The sequence below is a fragment of the Sus scrofa genome, chromosome 8 (genome assembly GCF_000003025.6).
Source record: "Sus scrofa isolate TJ Tabasco breed Duroc chromosome 8, Sscrofa11.1, whole genome shotgun sequence".
In the NCBI taxonomy this organism is placed as follows: Eukaryota; Metazoa; Chordata; class Mammalia; order Artiodactyla; family Suidae; genus Sus; species Sus scrofa.
Window position 1 is genome coordinate 118665695 of NC_010450.4, and position 21973 is coordinate 118687667.

The 21973-nt window shown below is 38.9% G+C and overlaps 1 protein-coding gene across 3 annotated transcripts in view; it reads left to right on the forward strand.

Annotated features, from left to right (window-relative positions):
• Positions 1–12421, forward strand: part of SLC39A8 (solute carrier family 39 member 8) — a 73264-nt gene extending 60843 nt beyond the window's left edge. For 2 of the 3 annotated variants that reach the window (XM_021101718.1, XM_013979001.2), the window contains exons 7-9: positions 8029–8236; positions 8559–8743; positions 10855–12419. In XM_021101718.1, coding sequence (XP_020957377.1) covers positions 8029–8236; positions 8559–8743; positions 10855–11004 — 543 coding nt within the window. In that variant the 3' untranslated portion in view covers positions 11005–12419. Of the gene's footprint in view, positions 1–8028; positions 8237–8558; positions 8744–10854 lie in introns of all 3 variants that reach the window. The other variant, XM_021101717.1, reaches the window with a different exon arrangement.

Here is a 21973-nt window from a genome sequence, read left to right on the forward strand (position 1 = left end):
GTATTCCTAAAGTGGATTATTAGGTGTCAACATGAGATGGGCCACCCTAACCTCACCCCTTGGTTTCTGGATCTGTGTATCCTCCATAGCTCCCTGGATATTTGGCTGAAATTTGAATCTTGTGTGTTCCTTTTGGATGGTGAATTCCACCAACATAGAGTTTCTTTTCTTTATATTTCTGTCCTCTATTCTCAGCTCAGTCCCTGCCTGCTATAAAATAGGTGTTCAGTAAATAATTAAGGAGCCTAATCCTAACACCTCCTGTGTGACACTGAGCAAGTTATTTATATGCTTGGATTGTCATTCTCCTCATCTCTAAAATTAGGATACCAATATCTATTCTGTTTTACTCATGAGGATGTTGTAAAGGTCAAAAGAAAATGAAGACTCTAATATATGGAAGTGCTTTGTAAACTGTGAGATGCTGAATATGCAAGATATTATTTTACATATATATTTTTTTTAAATGGCTTCACCTGCAGCATATGGCAGTTCTCAGGCCAGGGGTTAAATATGAGCCACAGCTGCGTCCTATACCACAGCTTCAGTAATGCTGGATCCTTTAACCCATTGCCCTGGGGCGGGATCAAACCCATGTATCCACAGTGACTTGAGCTGCTGCAGTTGGATTCTTAACCCACTGCACCATGGCAGGAACTCCAAGATATGACTTTACATGCTTTTTTTTTTTTTTTTTTTTATCTTTTTACTGCAGGACCTGTGGCATATGGAAGTTGCCAGGCTAGGGCAGAGCTGCAGCTGAGGCCTACGGCACAGCCATCTCAATACTGCGATGGAACTGAGCCACATCTGTGACCTATGCTCAGCTTGTGGCAAATGCCATATCCTTAATCCACTGAGCGAGGCCAGAGATCAAACCCGAATCTTTCAGACACTATGTGGGATTCTTAACCCAGTGAGCCATAACAGTAACTCCTTGTTTACATCTTAAAGATTCCTTTCTTCCTATACCCAGTTAATTGTCTGATTCATATAAGCCTGTTAACTCAAATTCCATACTTTTCATGGTAAATTTTACCTTCTGGCTAATTAATCTCCTGACTTTCACACACTTTGAACTCCAGTAGTTGAAAGCTCAATAGCTTTTTTCAAGCATCCTTGTTAAAAGTTTTCTTTTTTTCTTTTTAATAAGTTACTGTACCCTCTCAGTTTGCTAAAGCTCTCTCTCTCTCTCTCTCTCTTTTTTTTTTTTTGTAGATATACTCATTCCCATTTTCTCCAATGATCAGTATGCTCCTGAATGTATTAAAGGGCCATCACGAGACATCTTGAGTCTTGCACACTTTTCTCTTAGTTTTTGTTTTTCTTCCTTGTAATAATGCTGTGTTCATCTGTAACTTTGTTAGGTAAAATGATCTATGTGACATAATAATCATGGAGCACTTAGCAGTTTATAAACATCCATTTAATCATCACAACAATCTTATGAAGTTGTAGTGTCCTTTCTACGGAGAAGATATCTGATATCAAATTCCAAGTAATTTTTTGGATGGGGACTTAATTTTTAAAAAGCAGTTTTAGGTTCATATCAAAATCGGGAAGAAAATACAGATATTTCCCACATAGCCCATTCTCACACATTTGCATAGCCTCCTCCATTATCAGCATCCCCTACCAGGCCAGTACCTTTATTACAAGTGAGGAACCTGCATGGACACATCATAATCACCCAAAGTCCATAGTTTACATTCCGGGGATCTGGACAAGTGTATAATGACATGTATCTGTTATTGCAGTATCATAGAGAGTGTTTTCACTGACCTGAAAATTCTCTGTACGCCACCTACCCATCGCTCTCCCTTTCTCTGCCCCCTGGCAACGACTGATCTTTTCACTGTCTCTAGAGTTTTGCCTTTTCCAGAATGTTATATAGTTGGAGTCATATAGTACGGAGCCTTTTCAGATTGGCATTTTTCACTTCGTCCTATGAGTTTAAGATTTATCCGTGTCCCTTTGTGTTTTGATGGTGCCTTTGGGGGAGGGATAACAATATTCCAGTTGTCTGGATGTACCACAGTTTATTTAGCCATTCACCTAATGAAGGATATCTTCGTTGCTTCCAGGTTTTAGCAATTGGGAATAAAGGTGTGGTAAACATCTCTGTTGGGTTTTTGTGTGGACAGAAGTCTTCATCTTTTTTGGGTAAATTCCAAGGACTATGATGGCAGGATCATATGGAAAGAGTATGTTTAGTTCTGTAAGAAAACTTCCCAGCTGTCTTCCAAAGTGGCTGTACCGTTTTGCATTCCCACCAGCAATGAATGAGAGTGCCTTTTGTTCCATATCCTTGCCAGTATTTGGTGCTGTCAGTGTTCCTGTGTTTGGCCGTTTTAATAGGTGTACAGTGTTATCTTGTTTTAATTTTCATTTCCCTGGTGAAATATGATGTGGAGCATCTTTCCATATGCTTATTTTCCATCTGTATATCTTTGGTCTGTTCAGTGCTGTTAAGGTCTTTGGGCCATTTTTTTTTAATGATGCTGTTTATTTTCCTGTTGTTTAGTTTTAAGAACTCTTTATGTATTTTGTTTTACAGTCCTTTATCAGAGGTGACTTTTGCAAATATTTTCTTGCAGTCTGTGGCTTGTCTTCTCATTCTATTGACATTGTCTTTTGCAAAGTGGAAGTTTTTAATTTAATAACGTTTAGGCTATCAATTATTTCTTTCATGGATTGTGCTTTTGGCATTGTATATGAAAAGTCATGGCCATACTCAGCGCCATCTAGGTTTTCTCCTGTGTTATCTCCTTAGGCTTTCAGAGTTTTGCTTTTACATTTAGGTCTATGATTGCTTTTGAGTTCATTTTTGTGATGGGTGTATATACTTTTCATTTCCTTTTTTTTTTTTTTTTTTTTTTGTCTTTTTCTAGGGCTGCATTTGCAGCATATGGAGGTTCCCAGGCTAGTGGTCTAATCGGAGCTGAAGCCACCAGCCTACACCAGAGCCACAGCAATGCAGGATCCAAGCCATGTCAGCAACCTACCCCAGAGCTTACGGCAACGCCAGGTCCTTAACCAACTAAGCAAGGACAGGGGTCGAACCTGAAACCTCATGGTTCCTAGTGGGATTCGTTCACTGAGCCACAACGGGAACTCCTCATTTCCTTTTCTTGTTTTATCACATTAGCTAGGACCCAAGTAACTTTTTGAAGGACACAGAGAGTCCTTCAGAGAGTTAAACTCGTATCCATTTGGTGCCAAAGCCCATACCCTTTAATAATTAAACTAGCTTGCATTCAGTGCTCCTTTCCTTAATTCTCACCCTCCTTTTTTTGCAACCTCTTAAAATAGTATTTTATTATTTTTATTTATATTACACTAATTTCTCTTTTATGGGCTTATAATTTTTATCTTTTATTTGTTGTCATTTCTACTTCCATTTGCCATCTTTATTGTGTTTTTAAGTAGGTTGCTACTTTACTTTTTGACTTGGCTTTAAAAAAAAAATCAGACTGCCTTCTCTGCAAAATTCTGTCAGCATGGGATGTGGAATTTGAAATTTAACTTTCACTTGCAATCGTTGCTTGCTTTTACCTTCTTATCAATAAAACATATAGACAATAAAACATAAAAACATTTTTATTAATTAATCATGGCTCACCTTGCCTCCCCCAATGCAAAGTGAGGTCTGATGGTGCTCCTGCTGATCTTTGAGGCCATCATCCCAATAAAGTTTCACTTAGTGACGATACACTATCTTTTTAATGAGGACCAAACCTGGCAGGCAGCCTGCTTCTCCAGCTTCACTTTAGTCACTGATGATAGCTCCTGAGTCACCACTGGTTCTCTTTTCCCTCTTGCTGGTTCTTACCCCAAGGCTTTCGTGTTCTGTTTTCTGAGTACCGAAATAATATAAAATACGTTCAAAAGTAGAACATCCATAAAAGATAAAAGAAAAATGCAAAGATTATCCACAGTACTGTCTCCCAGGGAGAACCATGATTAGCATTTTTGTATATAACTTTCCAGATATATTTATGCTTGTATCATCATGGAATTATAATAATAATACTTTTTACAAAAAGGTGCCTACTAGACATATGTACTTAAATATATACATTTATGTATATAAATGGTGTACACACACACGTTTACCTCAACACTATATTCTGGGCATCCCTAGCTGTGGGAAAGTATAGCAATTCATCCATCTCTACTACTCTGCATAGTATTTCATTGCAGCTGAAAGCCGTATTTATATGATCTGTATTCTCTGCAGGATAGCTAAGTCCTTTCTTTTTCTTTTCTCATTTTCCTCCTCCTCTTCTTGCTCTTCCTTGCCCTCCTTCTCGTTCTTCATCCTTTCCTCATCCTTCTTATCCTGTTTTGATTTTCTTCTTCTTCCTCCCACCTCATGATGCTTCTCCTTCTCCTTGTCTTCCTCATACTACCCTCCTTCTCTTCTTGGTCTTCCAACTCCATGCTTAAATAGTAAGCACACTTGCTTTCTTCCTTTTGTTTTTCTTGGTACTTTCTTTTCTGTTACTTTTTGCTTCTTCCCTTCCATACTTACATTGGGATTCTACTCAATCTCCCCTCTACTTTCATAACTTTGGACCATGATATTCTTTCTCCCCAATTCTGATTAATCTGCACTTTGCTTTGACTTTCATCTTCATTAATAATTAAGGTGAGAGAAGTTAAGAGTCTTGATGGTGATTATACTGTAATTCTTGTCAGAGCCAAGCAAGAACTCAGTTTTCCTGAATTTCAGACTGATGGTCCTTTCACTGGATTGAGTTGCCTTATCATGGCTGAGGTTAGAAATAGCCTCACATTTAGTGTACAGGTCAAACAAGAGAGAAATCAAGCAAGCAACAGCAACAAGGGAAAATCAAAAAGAAAGGGAAAGAGAAGAATACTCCTTAATTTAATTAGAGGGAGTTGAATTTAGTGTGTTCTCTGCTCATTAATTTTGTTCCAACTGAATTAAAAAAGAACCACTTGTGAATGTTTGCCTGCTTTCATTTGTTGCAAGGCTATTAAAAATGTATAACCGTTAACCTACCCAACGGCATCATTTGAGACTTAAGCTTATAGAGCTAAAAGGAAGCATAATAAATAGAGTCAATAATATCTGTACTTAGAGGTAAGAGAACCATTCCCTGATATATTAATTTAATTTCTTTTTTGGGGAATGAAAGGAGTTTGTATATAGACTCTGAACGAAATATCAGGTAGTCAAGACTTGGGTCTCTTAATCTTTTCCCTAAATCATTACAGGTACATTAAGGAAATTATAAATATATGATTAGGTGAACTGGGTTGGAAGAGGAAAACAAGGGGTCTTATTAAATATATCTTGGCAATAAGTTTTTGCAAAGCTAAGGTTACTTCCTCTATGGCTCTTCTCATGACCACCTTTGTTTCTCCTTTGGCAGCAATTGCTTCCTGATCCAGGGCATTTCTTACCCAAGCCACCTATTTGACATGTACTAAGTCATGGTTATTTTATATTAGCTATATCAGTTATTAAATTAATTAAAGACGGAGGCAATTAGACTGAAGTGGCTCTAATGACATAGGTAAGCACACCAACATTTAAGCCAATAAATGCCTCAAAGTTACAAAATCAAAACATAAGGCGACAGTCCTTTGCAAACAGTCAGCTAGGCTTTAAGCCAAAGCCAATTGATGTCTTCCTTGCTTTGCTTCTGCCTTTTCTCTATGAAAGTCACTCCCTGTGCTTCCTGTTGGTGGAGTGCTCTTAACCACTTCCGATGGACACTGCCAGATTGGAATCGATTCCTCCTCAGATAAGCTCTTAAAATGTTTAATTAGCCCGAGTTTAACACTGTACAGTAAAAGACCACATTTTAAGACCAGATGGAATTCTTGTTATGCTGATGCGAATTGCCTTTTAAAATAGAAGGAGATTAAACACTATTCCAATGTTGCTTCACCTGTTTAGAAGAGTTTTTGAGAGAAGGGATGTTTTCCTTGTGAATCGCCTTCAGACTTAATCACAAATAAGACGTGTTCTCCTCCCCCTGCCATGAGTTTGGAATAGTAGAACAGTTACCAGGAGAAGCCCACTTATTTCCTTTGTATCCCTGGTAAGTTCACCAGCATTTCTGTGCTTTAGATGATAACAGTAGTACTTAAACTGATAATAATAGTAGTGCTTAACTCATAGGATGGTTCTAAAGGCATTAAATAAAGTGCTTAGAACAGTGCTTGGCAAGAAATAAATACCATACCCTTTGCTATTACTATTTCTGCCACTACCATGGCAACAAATAACAATCTTCCCTCCTTCTATATTGATTTAAGAATTTATTGGCCCAAATGACTTTTGGGTGGTCTACAAACAAAAGACATCCCTCAGGAGTTTTTTGGTGGCTCAGCAGGTTATGGATCTGGTGTCGTGACTGCTATGGCACTAGTTACAGCTGTGGTGCAGGTTTGATCCCTGGCCCAGGATCTTCCAAATGCTGTGGGCATGCCCTCCCCCCACCAAAAAAGAAAATCCCTCAAGGATGAAGATTTGCCACAAATGAGACAGTGAAATGATGTGTTGCAAGATCTAAAGTCAGTCCTGAGAGAATAGTCCCCAAAGTGTTTTGAGCCATTAAGTGATCTCAGAGTAAATGCATAACCTCTCAGATGATTGCTCTCAAGGAAGCCCTTCTCAAGCTGATATGTGTTGCCCATTTTTAAAAGTTGGACATATGATTTACATTTTGTTTCTCCAAAATAAATCCAACTTCTTGAAGATAGAAGCTGTATTTTCCAGTTCTCTGCACTTCCCATAGCATGTAGCACACTGTTGTACAAATTGCAGATGCTCAATAAATCTGTTGATTAGTTGCTGAGGTAGAGTTGAGGGGAGGAGAATTAGGAATAAAATGTTCTCTAGTTAATTGCAAATTGCTTCCCTACTTAAAAATGAATTATTATTTTTATTATATTTTTCCACAGTTTCTGGAAAATGCTTCAGTTGGCATTTGCCATTTGATTTTATGCAATTCTGTAAATGTTTTGGAAATCTAAATTCTTGCAAAGAGTTCATTGTAGGATTTTCTGTTTTTATTATTGTTTCCCAGTGGAAAGAAGGGTTAACATAAAGTCAAGCCTGTTCCAATCACACTTGATGGAATTTGTTAAGAGACTCATTGAACTTCAGGGCTCATAGGGACCATGTTGTTACAGCCTAAACACCCAACACACCACCTGGAAGACAGTGGAAACTTCATAAGTCATTAAAAAATAAACGAATCATTTAGTGCACTCTCTTCACTTCACAATTGAAGAACCTGAGGCCCAGATGACTTGCTCACAGTCACACAGTGGCAGAGGATAGATTAGGATAAAAGACAAAAGTTCCTTGATGTCATTGTGCCTTTTTTTTTTTTTTTGGTCTTTTTCTAGGGCCGCTCCTGCGGCATATGGAGGTCCCCAGGCCAGGGGTCCATTTGGAGCTGTAGCCACCGGCCTACACCACAACCACATCTGCGACCTACACCACAGCTCACGGCAACGCTGGATCCTTAACCCACTGAGTGAGGCCAGGGATGGAACCCGCAACCTCATGGTTCCTAGTCGGATTTGTTCACCACTGAGCCACGACGGGAACGCCTCATTGTGCTTTAAACGTGGATTTCACGTCTAAGTTGCAACATGGAAAATACTTTACATTTAGTCTTTGAAAAACTTACTTTAAAGTGTGTGAATATATCGAATCCTTAGGCTAAGGTCTGTTACATTTTGGGAAGGCAAGAGTGAGAATTTGTTCATGCAGGTCAAAAGGATTGTTTGATGGGGAAACCAAAGTAAAATGTCTTTTAAGGGGTTTGTCCGGGCCCTGTCCCTCTATTCCTTTCCTTTCTCATTATTGTAAGTTTTTTCTTCTGTTCTATAGGATTAAGGGTTCCTATCCACCAGGAGAGACTTTCTGTTGGAAACACTTGTCTCTCTCAATAAATAACACATCTCCTACTTCTCTGTATCTCTTAGACTCCCAAGAAATGCTAGCTAGCCTGTTGATTATTTTCTGTTATTTTACAGGATGGAAAAAAAGAGTCAAGTTGCTGTAGCTGTCTGAAGGGGCCGAAACTCTCAGAAATAGGGACAATTGCCTGGATGATAACGCTCAGTGACGCCCTCCACAATTTCATCGACGGCCTGGCCATCGGGGCCTCCTTCACCCTGTCTCTTCTGCAGGGACTCAGCACTTCCATAGCCATCCTCTGTGAGGAGTTCCCTCACGAGCTAGGTAAGGGGTTCTGCTCCCTTATCAGAGGCGGTTACTCCTCGGTTGCAGGGGAGGGAGACACTTCAGATGACGCACTCTTAAAATTCCTGCTGATGTTTAAAAAAGAATATATATATGTATATGTGTAACTGAATCACTTTGCTGTGCACCTGAAGCCAACAGAACATTGTAAATCAACCATACTTCAAGAGAATTAAAAAAAAAAAAAAATCCTGCTGATGCCTCAAAAATGGAGGAGTCCTTTTAGGACATTGGTGATTATCTTTTATCTCATCCAAATTTAGAAGAAAACTATTCACTTAATGTGTTGTTCTTCTTCTAGGGGACTTTGTGATCCTCCTCAATGCAGGAATGAGCACTCGACAAGCCCTATTATTCAATTTCCTTTCTGCGTGTTCCTGCTATGTTGGGCTAGCTTTAGGCATTTTGGTGGGCAATAATTTTGCTCCAAATATCATATTTGCACTTGCTGGAGGCATGTTCCTTTACATTTCTCTGGCGGACATGGTAAGAATTTTTAAGCTTTTATCACGTTTTAATTTAAATTTGGAAAGAAACATTTCACTTATGAAGTAAGGGTGACCTTTTGCCTTCCACATGTGGAAGGCCTTTCTGTAGTAATAGAAAATATTCCTGGTCCAGCAGATAAGTCTTTTTGAGTAGTTTGTATTAATAGTGATTTGAAAGTAATTCTCATTGATCCTTTGACTTAGGATCTCAGAGACAGAGGATGAAATGACTTATTTTTGCTGAAGCAGAGATGTTTTCCCAGGTGTTTCATCTTGTGGGCAAAGCTTGTATTCTGCTGTAGGACTTTTCACCCCTCTTTCATGAAGATGTCCCATTTGGAAAGAAATGACTTATTAAGAGTAAATAGCATTTTGTTATTTCAAAGTTCTAAACAGTGAGAGCCTTTGGGGTTAAACTAAAACTGGCAAATTAAAATTAGGTGATATTTACTTGGGTCAGGATATATTTGCATCTATGTTTATGTCTATGCTATGTCTGTATTTCTGTTTGTGTAAGAGGGAAAGTATCAGTGGTCCTGTGGATTTTCAAATAAATCATGGGCGGCTTTCCAGAATATGAGAATGTGCTAAGTATATGCAAATCAAGGAATATTTCCTTTGCATTTGGAACTAAGTATGTATGACATACATAGTTTAATAATTTAATTTCCTTTATCTGCATTCTTAATTCCAAATGATAGCTGTCTAGCTATGGTTGCTGTTCTGTACAGACCCTTATAAGAGCAAGGATTTCATCTCTTAGAACCATCACATCATTTATTTTTTTCTTTACGGAATAAATGCCTCCTACCGTATTTATTCTAGGTCATCCACTTCTTTCTCTGATCTAAGAACAGCATCTATTAGAGGTATTCAGCTTAAAGAAATAACACTGATAAATGATGCTGTATATACTTCGGCAGTGTTGCTTTTTTCAGAATGTCTTCACAACTTTCATCCATTTTATCATAGTAATAGTTTTCTTAAATTAGGCACATGGATTAACTGTGGATTCTGAAGACCTCTTGGATGCTGTGGTACAATGCTCCACTGTACATATACCACTGCTTATAACTTCCACTGTATTTGGTAGAAGTTATTTGCCAAGAAAGGGTAGATTTTAAGTATAGAACTTGGGGTTTCAATCTCTTTCATTGCAATACAGTTGTTATAGTCTTCTGTTCTAAAACAGTGCACAATTTATTTAAAAACCTTGAGATTTTGTGAGGGGTAGAGAAAGCAAAAGGAATCAAATTGAAGAGAGCAGGAAGTAAATATATAGTGATTTCTAAAAATTTGTTTAATTGGCTACTATTGATTGATATTTCTGTACCATGCCTGGGAATTGGTAAGGCAGTGTGGCCCCTGGAGTGGACAAAAAGGCACAGTGCTTGTTTTCCTGAGGCTTCCATCTGCAAAGAGGGGAACCTGAAATGCAGCAGACAAACAAAACCACACAGATGACTGCATAATTACAGATTTAAAAAGAACTGCGAAATGAAAGGAAGAGCAATATATGTGAGGAAAGATGATAAGAGGGGAATCTCATGTAAATTAGGAGGACCTGAGAGAAACCTTCCTAGGAAAGTATGATTTTAGCTGAAACCTCAAAGATTTAGCTCGTTGAAAACTTTGATGGAAATGAGTTCTGATAGAGGTTTTGATGGCTGTGAAGATTTTAAGGATGGAAAAGGCTAGATGCATTTGAGGTCCTATACGGATGATGTGATGGATCAGAGAGAGTAAGGGTGGAGAGAGGGAGGGAGAGAGAGAGAGAAGGAGCGAGAGGGAGGGAGAAAGGAGAGAGAGATATTGAGAGAGAGAAGGAGAGAGAAATTGAGGGAGAGAGGGAGATTGAGAGAGAGAGAAAGGGAGAAAGAAAGACCTCAAAAGAAGTAAATTCTATCCCACTGATTAACTCACTTAGTATTTTTCTTCTCGTTGATGTCAGCTAGGGCTGGCGAGCGCTATCATGCTCTCTGTAGGAAAATATTTCAACCACTGAAACAAATGCTCATCCTCTCCCATCTCCACAGGAAGCTTTAAACGACTGTTTTATGTTTTACCACAAGATGGCAACAGTTATCTAACAATAGATCTTTCCTCTAGTTTCCAGAGATGAACGATATGCTGCGAGAAAAGGTAACTGGAAGGAAAACCGATTTCACCTTCTTCATGATTCAGAATGCTGGAATGTTAACCGGCTTCATAGCCATTCTGCTCATCACATTGTATGCAGGAGAAATCGAACTGGAGTGATAGGAAATGAAAGGTGTGTTAATGGAGACATTTAATAAATAAAACAGCTCCAAAGGGATTTTTAAGCTGGATCCTATTTAGACCAAAGATAATTTTGTTTTTCAACCGTACATTGGGAAAACTGATTATTGGTTTCAGATCTGTGAAATAAGCCATTATTTGTTGTTAAAAATGCTTCAAAAAAGCTTTCAGTTCCAGTCTGAAGAGCCTGATAGATGAGATCTTTAGTAAATACCCACTTTTTTAAATGTGTCATGCCCACTAAAAATCATCACGAAGCAAGAAACATGCATTCCGTAATCCTTTAGACACCAAGACCTGGATAAAAAAATGCAGAGTAGGCTGTATAAGCTTTTAAACCTCTCTGGTCGGATCAAATGTTCAAGTAGTTTCAGAGTGGTTTTCTTTCAGTTAATTTGTTCTAGTGCTTTCACCAGCATGTACATCAAAATGCGGACGAGGATGAAAAAGTATACAACACGGATGTAACTGATTTCAAGGCCTTAGTGAACCCAGGAGAGAAAGATTACTCAGAGCTTTTACTTTGTTTTATATTTCAGTTAGGGACTGACTTGTAGGATTGTTTTAAGAACCATTCTAAAATAATATGAACTGTGACATCAGGAAAGTTTTGTTAGCCCTACTACATTCAGCCCTTGTTTGATATTTTATCTCTAAGTGTAAACTCTACCAGAGTCCATTAAAAAGCCAGAATTGCTTTCTCGTGACTTAGGTTGTGGTTATACCACAGCAAATGGCAATACAGTATGTAAAGATGGTGACAGTTCAGGTTTCGGTATCCAAGTGGCCAATGTGTTTGCTTTGTAATTTATAGAAAGAAATTGAAGGTAATTTTAAGCAATTTACTTTTAAAGATGAATACAACTATTTAGCAGAGGCTATTTTAAGTAAATACAAAATAACAGCTGCATGGCTGTATGTCAAAGACTGATTGACTTAAGAAATAGATGTTTCTGATGGGTGATTGAGAGACATTCAGACGATACTTCTTTTGTGTTCAGTCTAGATTTTTCCTATATGGTATTCCTTGCAAAAAAAAAAAAATTTCTACCCATTGTGGTTATTTTTCTACCAATTTTAAAAGTTAGGGCCTGTTTATTCATTTAGCAGATACGGAAAGTTGGTCTACAATTGAACATCCCAACCCCAATTCACACTCCCACGTCTCTTAAGGAAAGATTTGACAGTGAGGAAAATGACTGATAAAAGCCAACAGTGATCTCAAGAATTGCATTTTCTCACCAGCCATAAGATGGTGTCACATAGCAATAATGCAGGTGTGAAGAATACTTAACATGTGTGTTAGTATTAACATGTGTGTTAATGTACATTTTGCTCTATGACTGACAATTAAAAAATATTGTTTGACCAAATAGTAAACACCTTTGAAACCATGTATCGTGTCATTCATTATTCATTTTAAGAAATATCTTCCTACACCACAGCTCACGGCAATGCCAGATCCTTAACCCACCGAGAGAGGCCAGGAATCGAACCCGCAACCTCATGGTTCCTAGTCGGATTCGTTAACCACTGAGCCACAACGGAGACTCTAAGATGTATTTTTTTGAGTGGCTTCCATGTACCTGGTATCATGCGGGAGAGACATTGATAGGAAATTGATGATGTGTTTCTTTCAAAGATACTCAGTAAATAAATACCATAAAGATTCATCATTATTCATTAAAAACAGTAAACATAGAATCTATTTTTATCATTTTTACCTGTTTACATTCAGTCTTAAGAAATAACCTTTATCTCTTTAAAGCACGGATTGTATTTCTGGATTAATCTATTGCCAACATGATATTAAAACAAGATAGTTAAACAGACTCTCTTTTGGTGTAACAGACTCATTTGCTACAGATCATTGTGTATGTGGACTGTCTAGGTGCTTCATATTACTCTTTACATGCATTGATGTTTTGGCCATTTTCCTCAACTATGAGGAGAACAGGCACGTAGATTCAAAAAGCAAAAAGAGGAGTTCCCATTGTGGCTCAGTGGCTAACCAGTCCGACTAGGAACCATGAGGTTTCGGGTTTGATCCCTGGCCTTGCTCAGTGGGTTGAGGATCCGGCGTTGCTGTGAGCTGTGGTATAGGTTGCAGATGTGGCTTAGATCTAGCATTACCGTGGCTCTGGCGTAGGCCAGTGGCTACAGCTCTGATTAGACCCTTAGCCTGGAAACCTCCATATGCCACAGTAGTGGCTCTAGAAAAGGCAAAAAGACAAAACAAAACAAAAAAAAACAACAAAAAGCAAAAAGAAAATTGCTGCTTATTAGAGGCTACAGTTCCAGGTAGAAGGTAGGATATGGGAAGCCATGATTAAATTTAAATGATCTTAGATAACAAAATGTAAACCTACTAGTCAACATATCTTATACTGAGACATTCATTATATCAGTTGAATATTCTATAATTTCAGGCTTTAAAGGTGCTACTATGACAAACATGATTTCAATGAATTATGTGGGGGTGCATACCTTTATTTTTGCAGTATTGAACTTTATAGCAATGCTTACTAATTTGACATTTTTAGAGTACTGAATCAGACCCGGTCTTAGTCTTTTTAGGTGGCTATAGCAAAATACCGCAGACTGGGTAGGTTATAAACAACTGAAATTTATTTCCTACAGCTCTGGAAGCTGGAAGTCCAGGATTAAGGCCCTGGCAAATGTGGTGTCTGGTTTGTAAATGGTGCTTTCTCCCTGTGTCCTCAGGTGGTGAAAGACAAGGGACCTCCCTGGAGCCTTTTATAAGAGCACAATCCCATTCGTAAGGGCTCCAGCCTCATGACCTAAGTATGTCCCAAACCCCTTACCTCCTAACATCATCTTTGGGAGGTAAGATTTCAACATATGAGTTTTGAGGAGACATAAACATTCAGAACATAGCAAGACCTCTGTTACCATGCTTGTATGGAGTACGAACGCATTGAAATCTGAAGAGCCCAGGCTTATGACAGGTTGTTTTCGTGCTCATGGGTCTGCTGAGAAGGTGATCCAGCCTGGGGGTCATCCAGGTTGGGTCACCATTGAGTCAGGTGGCGAAGGGCACAGATGCGCAATTCTAATACAGGGGGAGAGTGAAGAGTACAAATGGGTTCAATCTACCTTATGCAGATTTAGTCTGTCATTTTACTTAGTAGGAAATATCTAGTTAAAATTCACCCAAAGCTTCTAAAATGACGTCCATGTTTGAACTATAATATTTATCCTGATTCCTTTTTATGAGAATACTATTTTCTTTCCTTTACTGGTGTGAGTTGTGTGTAGATGGGTGGATGTCACACTGGTTGGCTTTAATTCAGGATAATCTGTGTTTGTTCAGTTCTCAAGTCTAACCCTGCCATGTTCATTTCTATAGCAGTTGCTTAGTGGAGCCAATGCATGAGTCCGGTTGTGTAAGGGTCCCTGAGAAGCATTTCATAATGATCTCTAGATACTTAATATTTCCACCCTACCACAACTAAAAGGGTTTCTTTACCTAGGAGCTTAAGTTTTTGAAAAAGGAATTAATTAGGAAGAACTGAAATAGCACTATGAGTTCACCAGATAATTAGTGTAGGTATATTAGCAGAACGAGTTATTGATGGCTTGTGCCAGGGGAAACTTAACTGCCAATCTGTCCTCCATGCTCTGGTGGGCATCCTTGTCCTTTGGGGTTCACTTTGTTTTTTAGCAGTAGGCTACCATGATTTCCAAACTCCCTTGGTATTTATTTAAGGTTCATTTCAGTACAAGAGGTTCTAACCCTGTAATAAATAAATTCCTTAACACTGATGTTGCTACAGCTGCTTTTGTACTGGCTCCCAGCCTTCCCCCAGCTGTGGTTGCAATAGCTGTGTTAGAGCGCTTTGCTCTTAGCTTCCTTTCTGTGCTGAGTGCGCAGGAAGCTTTCTCTCATGGTCATTTAACTCATATTGAAGGCTCCCAACTTCTGTGTGTCTCATCATCAGTGATTTCACGGGTGAAGTTTCAGGTAAGGCAGCAGGAGAAATAAGAAACTCCGAATACCTATTTGATTAATTCTAAGACAGGCGTTCCCCCCACCCCACCATTTTAACATTTCTGAAGGGCATGCTAGAATCACTGGCAACCAGGTGGCATTGTTGAGAAACTTAGAGTTGTGTGAAAATGAAAATCGTCTGTTGGAATCTGGGAAAGCCAAGAAAATGCCACCATCATTGTGTTTCGGATTCGATGATGTAGAATAAGACGTGAGTAAACACGTGCGGTTTACTCTCCGTCCTATAAAGGAGAAGCAGTGCAGGGCTGGCAGGGTGGGAACCCAAGCTCCTTTGACTTGTAATCTTTGGCTTTTGGTTTCAAGATTACTTTATGTTCTAAGATATTTGCTAGAGAGATCCCACCTGAAAGTCTAAATTCCACATAGCAGGAAGGAGGAATGGGCAGAAAGGCAAAACATTCCCACGCAACTCTTCAGCCCCCTTAAAGGAGCTTTTTCAGAAGTCATATATAGCAATCTCCACGTACATTCATGCACCAGATTTATTCGCAGGCCACACCAACTTGTAGGAGAAGCTGGGAAGTGTTGCTTTTTTTTTTTTTAAAGGGGTGAATCTGTGACATATGGAAGTTCCCAGGCTAGGGGTCCAATTGGAGCTGCAGCTACCATCCTACACCACAGTCACAGCAAAGTGTGATCTGAGCCGCATCTGTGACCTACACCACTGCTCATGGCAATGCGGGATCCCCAAGCCTCTTAGCAAAGTCTACCTAAGTTGAATTCATTACCCCTGAGCCACAGCAGGAACTCCCAGGGAAATGCTGCTTTTAGCTGGATACAGTGCCACCAGTAAAGTCAGGGTAGTGTTTCTAAGAGAAGGCAAAGAATGGATATGGGTAGACTGGTGGTGGTGTCAGATAAAGACAGCCTGGCATCTGGTTCATGTGGGGAACTTACTACTCTAGATGGTTCTGACACAGCCAGTTCAGGGAACTAAGTCTTTTAGGAATTCTTAGATTTCTTTCAGATTAATTCTTTAATTAATTTAAATTGTACTGGCCCACGGCCCATCTTACCTCACAAATAGTAGTATTCATACATGTTTGCACTTTCTAGTTTCTCTGTCTCAGCGTGTTATGAGTACTATTTGTTTGCCTTGATGTCATTGTGTGTTTTTCACTGGATGGTCTAAATGCTAAGGAAACAAACAAAACAAACCTCAAAACCAAATGAAAACACTTTTTCTATAGGCTTAGATCTTTCTGTCTAAAACTCTTCTAATTACTGGGCTCAAATCCAGAACTGTGAAACTAAGTACTGTCCATCAAAATAAATTTTAAAAATCATTAAATTTTTTCCTCTCTTTCTATAGGTCATTACCACTACATAGTATAAGCAAAGTCGGATCAGCAGTGTTATCTGATTTTTGTAGATAATTAAATGAGCTACAGAGGTGATGGTTGTTCCTTGGTGGTGACTAAAGGAGAGGGTAACATTTGATGCCACTGAGATGCTTCAGCGCTAAAGAAGGCCTCAGTCTGTAATCTAAACAAACTGAGCCCAGAAGCGATAATGGTGTTGAAATAATATTCCACATATAGAACCATGGTTTTTAAATAGCAGGAGCAGGATAGCAGAAAGAGTAACTTATATGCTTTGACAAGGCATGCAAAATCAGACTTTTTAGATAACTTCACAGAAGATGTTTTATGTAGGATATGAATCTAGGCCATACTTCATACACCACGTGTTCTCAGAAAACTACAGTTTCTTAGCAACCATCACCTGGGTGTCAAGTTATTACTTGATTTTTATAGACACCTGGCTTTTTTAGGCACATGCATCACTAATACTTAGGCATAATATCCAGGTTAGTGTTCGAATAATTATATTTTACTTTCTTCCAAATAATACTTTGAAAATCATTCAAACTTTAGCTCTTTTTAAAAAATAAGGTAGACCATTCCAGGGAATGAGAAAACGAATTCTGAGCTTGTTCTCTTGTGAACAAATGAATTCATTCATTTATTCAATACAACATACAGTCAATGTTGGTGATACCAGGCCCAGAGGATCCAAAGATGAGTCAGCTCGTGTCTGTCCTCAGGAGGACCCTGGGGGAAAGTCACATAAAAACCAGTGAGGTCACACTTAGAGGTATTAGGACATCAGCAATCAGACAGACAGACAATGCGGACAAATAGTAATTGAGTACCAATGGGAGAATTCTCTTTAGGTGAAGTGGGAATCAGGCAGGCCATTCTTCACAGAGGATGCGCTTGACTATTTGACTTAGGTTTCAGTGAATAAGTCTAATTCCATTCTGACTAGACCTTTCCCCCTTCCCTGAGTTTGAGCCAAGAACTTCACTGCCTCACTGAACTTGAGATGGAACACTTGCAATTAATGATCCTAAAAGATGCTTTGGGGATCATCAGAATACTTTTGGTATCAATACACTGGAATCATTGACACTGTATCTATTTAAGTGCATACATTATTATTGTTGTTGTTGTTGTTGTTATTTGTCTTTTTAAGGCCGAACCTGCAGCATATGGAGGTTCTCAGACTAGGGATCTACTTGGAGCTATAGCTGCAGGCCTGCATCGCAGCCACAGCAACCAGGCATCTGAGCCATTCTGTGACCTACACCACAGCTCATGGCTATGCCAGATCCTTAATCCACTGAGCAAGGCCAGGGATCAAACCCACGTCCTCCTGGGTACTAGTCAGGTTCATTAACTGCTGAGCCACAATGGGAATTCCGCCTTTTGGTATTATTTACACCCCTGCAGAGTATTAAATATGTTAGAAGTGAGGTGTTTCCAGAAACCACTACTAAAACATTGAGAAAGGCAATGTAAACAATTAAATTATTTAAATTGTAAACAATTAACTTAACTGAATTAAAAGCAGGCTACTCAGCAGTATGCCCTCTGTAATCCCATTTTTTCTTTATATTAGGACGTGTGTATAATATATACACATGGGGAAGATATTTTCTAATGCATTAGTAGGTGGTATCTCTATTTCTGGGATTATGAGCTGCTTTAAATTGGCTCTTGGTAAAATATTAACATTTTCTCAATTTTCTTCATAAATGCACATATACCAGTGTTTTAGAGGAAGAGGTCTTAGTTGGTGGGATGTGAATCATTCAAAGCTGTTTTTAATACTTTCTCAATTTTCTTTAGTAAACATTTATTCTTAAAAAAAATCCAATAAATACAATTAGGAAAAAATGAGAAAAGCTCGCAATGTAGAGGACAGAAACATTTAGGAGAGCGTAATAACTGACATGCTTAATCCTTGCGATGTTCCCTCCCTTTGTCTCTCAGTCAAGGTTGTAAGAGTATTTTCTGGAGCATGTCACCTCCAAGTGCCTGCAGTTCCAACCCCTTTACCAATGCTTGGCTGGACACAGGACATAGTTTCTCACCATGGAGACAGGACAGGGTGTGTACTGGGCCGGGTCTTAAAAGGAGTTAGGACGAGATGTCTTCTACTTCCTTGAGACATTGTGTGCAGATGCCATGTCTAGGGCAGCAGTTTTGCTACTGTTATAAATTGAATTGGGTCCCACCCCTCCCTAAAAAAAGATACATTGGAGTCCTAATCCCCAGAGACAAGGAAGCCGCTTAACACCCTTAGGCCTGGGAAATCAAAGGGGTAGGACTTCCTGGACTTGGAGGTGGGTGTTGGGTCTGAAAGCTGGCCCTGCGGAGGAAGCCCTGTTCCTGCACAGCTCTGCTACCCATGCTGGCTCTTCTAGCAAGGGCACTGCATGCTGCTGCCTTCTGCTGCTGATAGGGTTAGGGTTCCTAGGACTTAACATTCTCCATGTGACTTCCCAATGTCTTTTCTTTTCTTTTCTTTTCTTTTCTTTTCTTTCTTTCTTTCTTTTCTTTTCTTTTTTTTTTAGGGCTGCACCTGTGGCATATGGAGGTTCCCAGGCTAGGGGTCTAATCAGAGCTACAGCTGCTGGCTTACACCACAACAAAATCAGATCCAAGCCGAGTCTGCGACCCACACCACAGATCACAGCAATGCCAGATCCCCAACCCACTGAGCAAGGCCAGGGATCGAACCCACAACCTCATAGTTCCTAGTCGGATTCGTTTCCACTGCGCCACAATGGGAACTCCCAGCTTCCCTATGTCTTTAAGATGCTACACCAACTCATACCTCCTCTGGGAAATGGGATGTGGACTTGGAGAAGAGGATAATTCGTTATACTCACATAAGCTATCCAGTTCTTGATTTCCAGGTGGAATTCCTAGTTGGCTGTGCTGCTTCCATTTGCATTGTGGGCCATGGGCCTGAAAGATCTCCTGGCAACACTTTGGAGTTTCTACCCTGGGAGGCTGGTATGGCATCGCATTTACACAGTCCCTGAAGAAATGGCAGTGGATGGATATTCAGGGAAATGAATTTTTGAAGGTGGTAGTTTTCTGTTGATGAATAAAGAATGGGAAGTATACTCCGTGAATGGTTTATTTATTGAAATGAAACAAATGATTTGGGAGTTATCCGCAGAGAACTAGCGAAGGTAAAAAATTTTTTTGCCAGCACTCAAGGAAACTCGCTCATCCTTCTACCTGGTTTTAAAATACAAAACTTGCCATTGCTATTTCAAGATCAGTCTAAAAATAGATAATATTGAGCAGAGAACATTTTATTAAATATAACCTTTGTGTTTTTTCAGGGCTGGTCAATTGTCAGTCAATAAATATTAGCCATTAAGTGCTTCTGCTGTTTTCATTTATGTTATATTATTTCTTTCATTTTCCGTTCACACTGCCACTTACTGAGAGTTACTTCTACTAAAACTGATTTTCTTTTTTTAAGTGTCTCCTATGTATTTAATTAGAAAAGTAAGTTTCTGGGATAGCTATAGAAATATTTCCTTATTAAAAATTTACTGTGAGCTTGTTTCAGATACTGAAACCTTAGATTTGATCTTATATCACTGAAAACAGGTGTTTTTTAGTTTATTGATTTTTAATTATTTAGTTTTTTAAACAAATTGTAGAAACAGCAGATGTGTTGAAGGGGAAAATGATCTTGGAATCAGAGGGACCAGATTTTAACCCCACCTCTGATATCTACCTGCTATGTGACCTTGGTTATATCTCTCTGAACCCCATTTCCTTCTCTGTAAAACAGGGATAATAATTTCTAGCTCACAGTGTTCAAAGTGATGATGCATAAAATGTGTCTGGTAAGTAGTGGACACTCAACTTGCATTATTTTTTGAGCTTCTTCATTCTCTGAATATCAGGAGAATGAAGTTTCTGTTTCATGGCAACAAGATCACAGAGTATTATTATTTACAGAACGATTTAATTGAGAGTATTATTTGTGTTTCGCTATTACACTAGATTTGCTTTCTTTGAAAGTAAATAGGTGTAGTAGGAATATTATTAATATTACTTTAGATGAATACGCAAATGATGTATTCACTTAAAATATTGGTGTTTTGTAATGGGTACTTAAGATCAGTGGAATTCTTGCCTGGAATTCAGATGGATTCATGAAATGACTTACTTGTCATCTTGACCTTGCCTGACAGAGAACTTTGCTTTGATTTTAATTCTTCCTTGATAATTTCCCATTCCTTTGTAGTTTGTGATAGTTTTCAGACACACATTACTCAAAATGCTAGATTTTTTCCTTTACTATAGTGCCTCTGCTGGAAGAAATATCATTCAATGTTATCATAATAACAATATAGCACTTTATGCTCATCAAAGCTTCTCTTCATCTATTACTATTTCATTGTCATATTAACTCTGCACGGTACATAGGACAAAGAACATTCAGATGAAGAAAGTAAACCCCAAAGAAACTGTGATTTGTCTGAATGTATCCTTAGAGTCTGGGAGTCAGGGTTTTTTTTTTTTTTAAACACAGAGCACATTAAAAAAATTTTTGAGGAGTTCCTTTTATGGCTCAGCAGGTTAAGAATCCGACATAGTGTCTGTGCGGATGCAGCTTTGATCCCCGGCTTCGCTCAGTGGGTTAAGGATCCTGGCACTGCTCTGCCGGTCTTCAGATAGAATTTAGTGAGGGTTGCTATATATGCAGTTGTGGTTTATCACATGTCTGTAAGGGGAGGTGAGACCAGTGTCTTCCTCCTCTGCCCTCTTGATCTCCACCCTCCTAAGATTCAGTGTTATTATCACCCTTGTAAAAATTATTTTTACTGTGTAAAGTACAGTTGGTTCTTAAAATTTTTTTTGGATCCTGGAGACTCAAATCCAGGTCCACTCTCACTAGCTCCATGAGCATGGCAATCTGCTAAAGTGCACTGTAACGTGGTGATCATAATGGTGCCTACCTTATTGGTTCTGTCACCTTGAAACAGTTAATACACATAGTGGAATTAGAACAGGGCGTGATTATAAATGAGTTATTACTACTGAAAGTCAGCTGAATCTGGTTCTCATGACCTGTTCATGGCCTGCTACATAGTAAGCACCCCAAAATTCTCTATTATTACCATCATCGGTGTGACTCTTTTGATGATTTTATTGATTATGTTCTCATTGCCTTGACTTACCTGGTTCCAGAATGAAGATCATTATGCTATAAACTGATTATAGAGGAGTTCCTATTGTGGCTTAGTGGTAATGAACTCAGCTAATATCCATGAGGATGCAGGTTCAATCCCTGGCCTTGCTCAGTGGGTTAAGGAGCTGTCGTTGCAGTAGCTGTCGTTGTTGTAGCCCAGTAACTTCGGCTCTGATTCAACCTCTAGCCTGGGAACTTCCATATACTGCAAGTGCAGCTCCCCCCCCCCCCCAAAAAAAGAAAGAAATTTAAATTCTAGTACCCAGAGTTCCTATTATGGAATTTATATGTTATTTTTTTGTTGATTTTTAATAGCATGTACACAGTAAAGAACAGACTCTCTTCCTTATTGCATATTTGAAAGAATTTCCTTGCCAAAGTGAACCCAGGAGTGGAAGAACT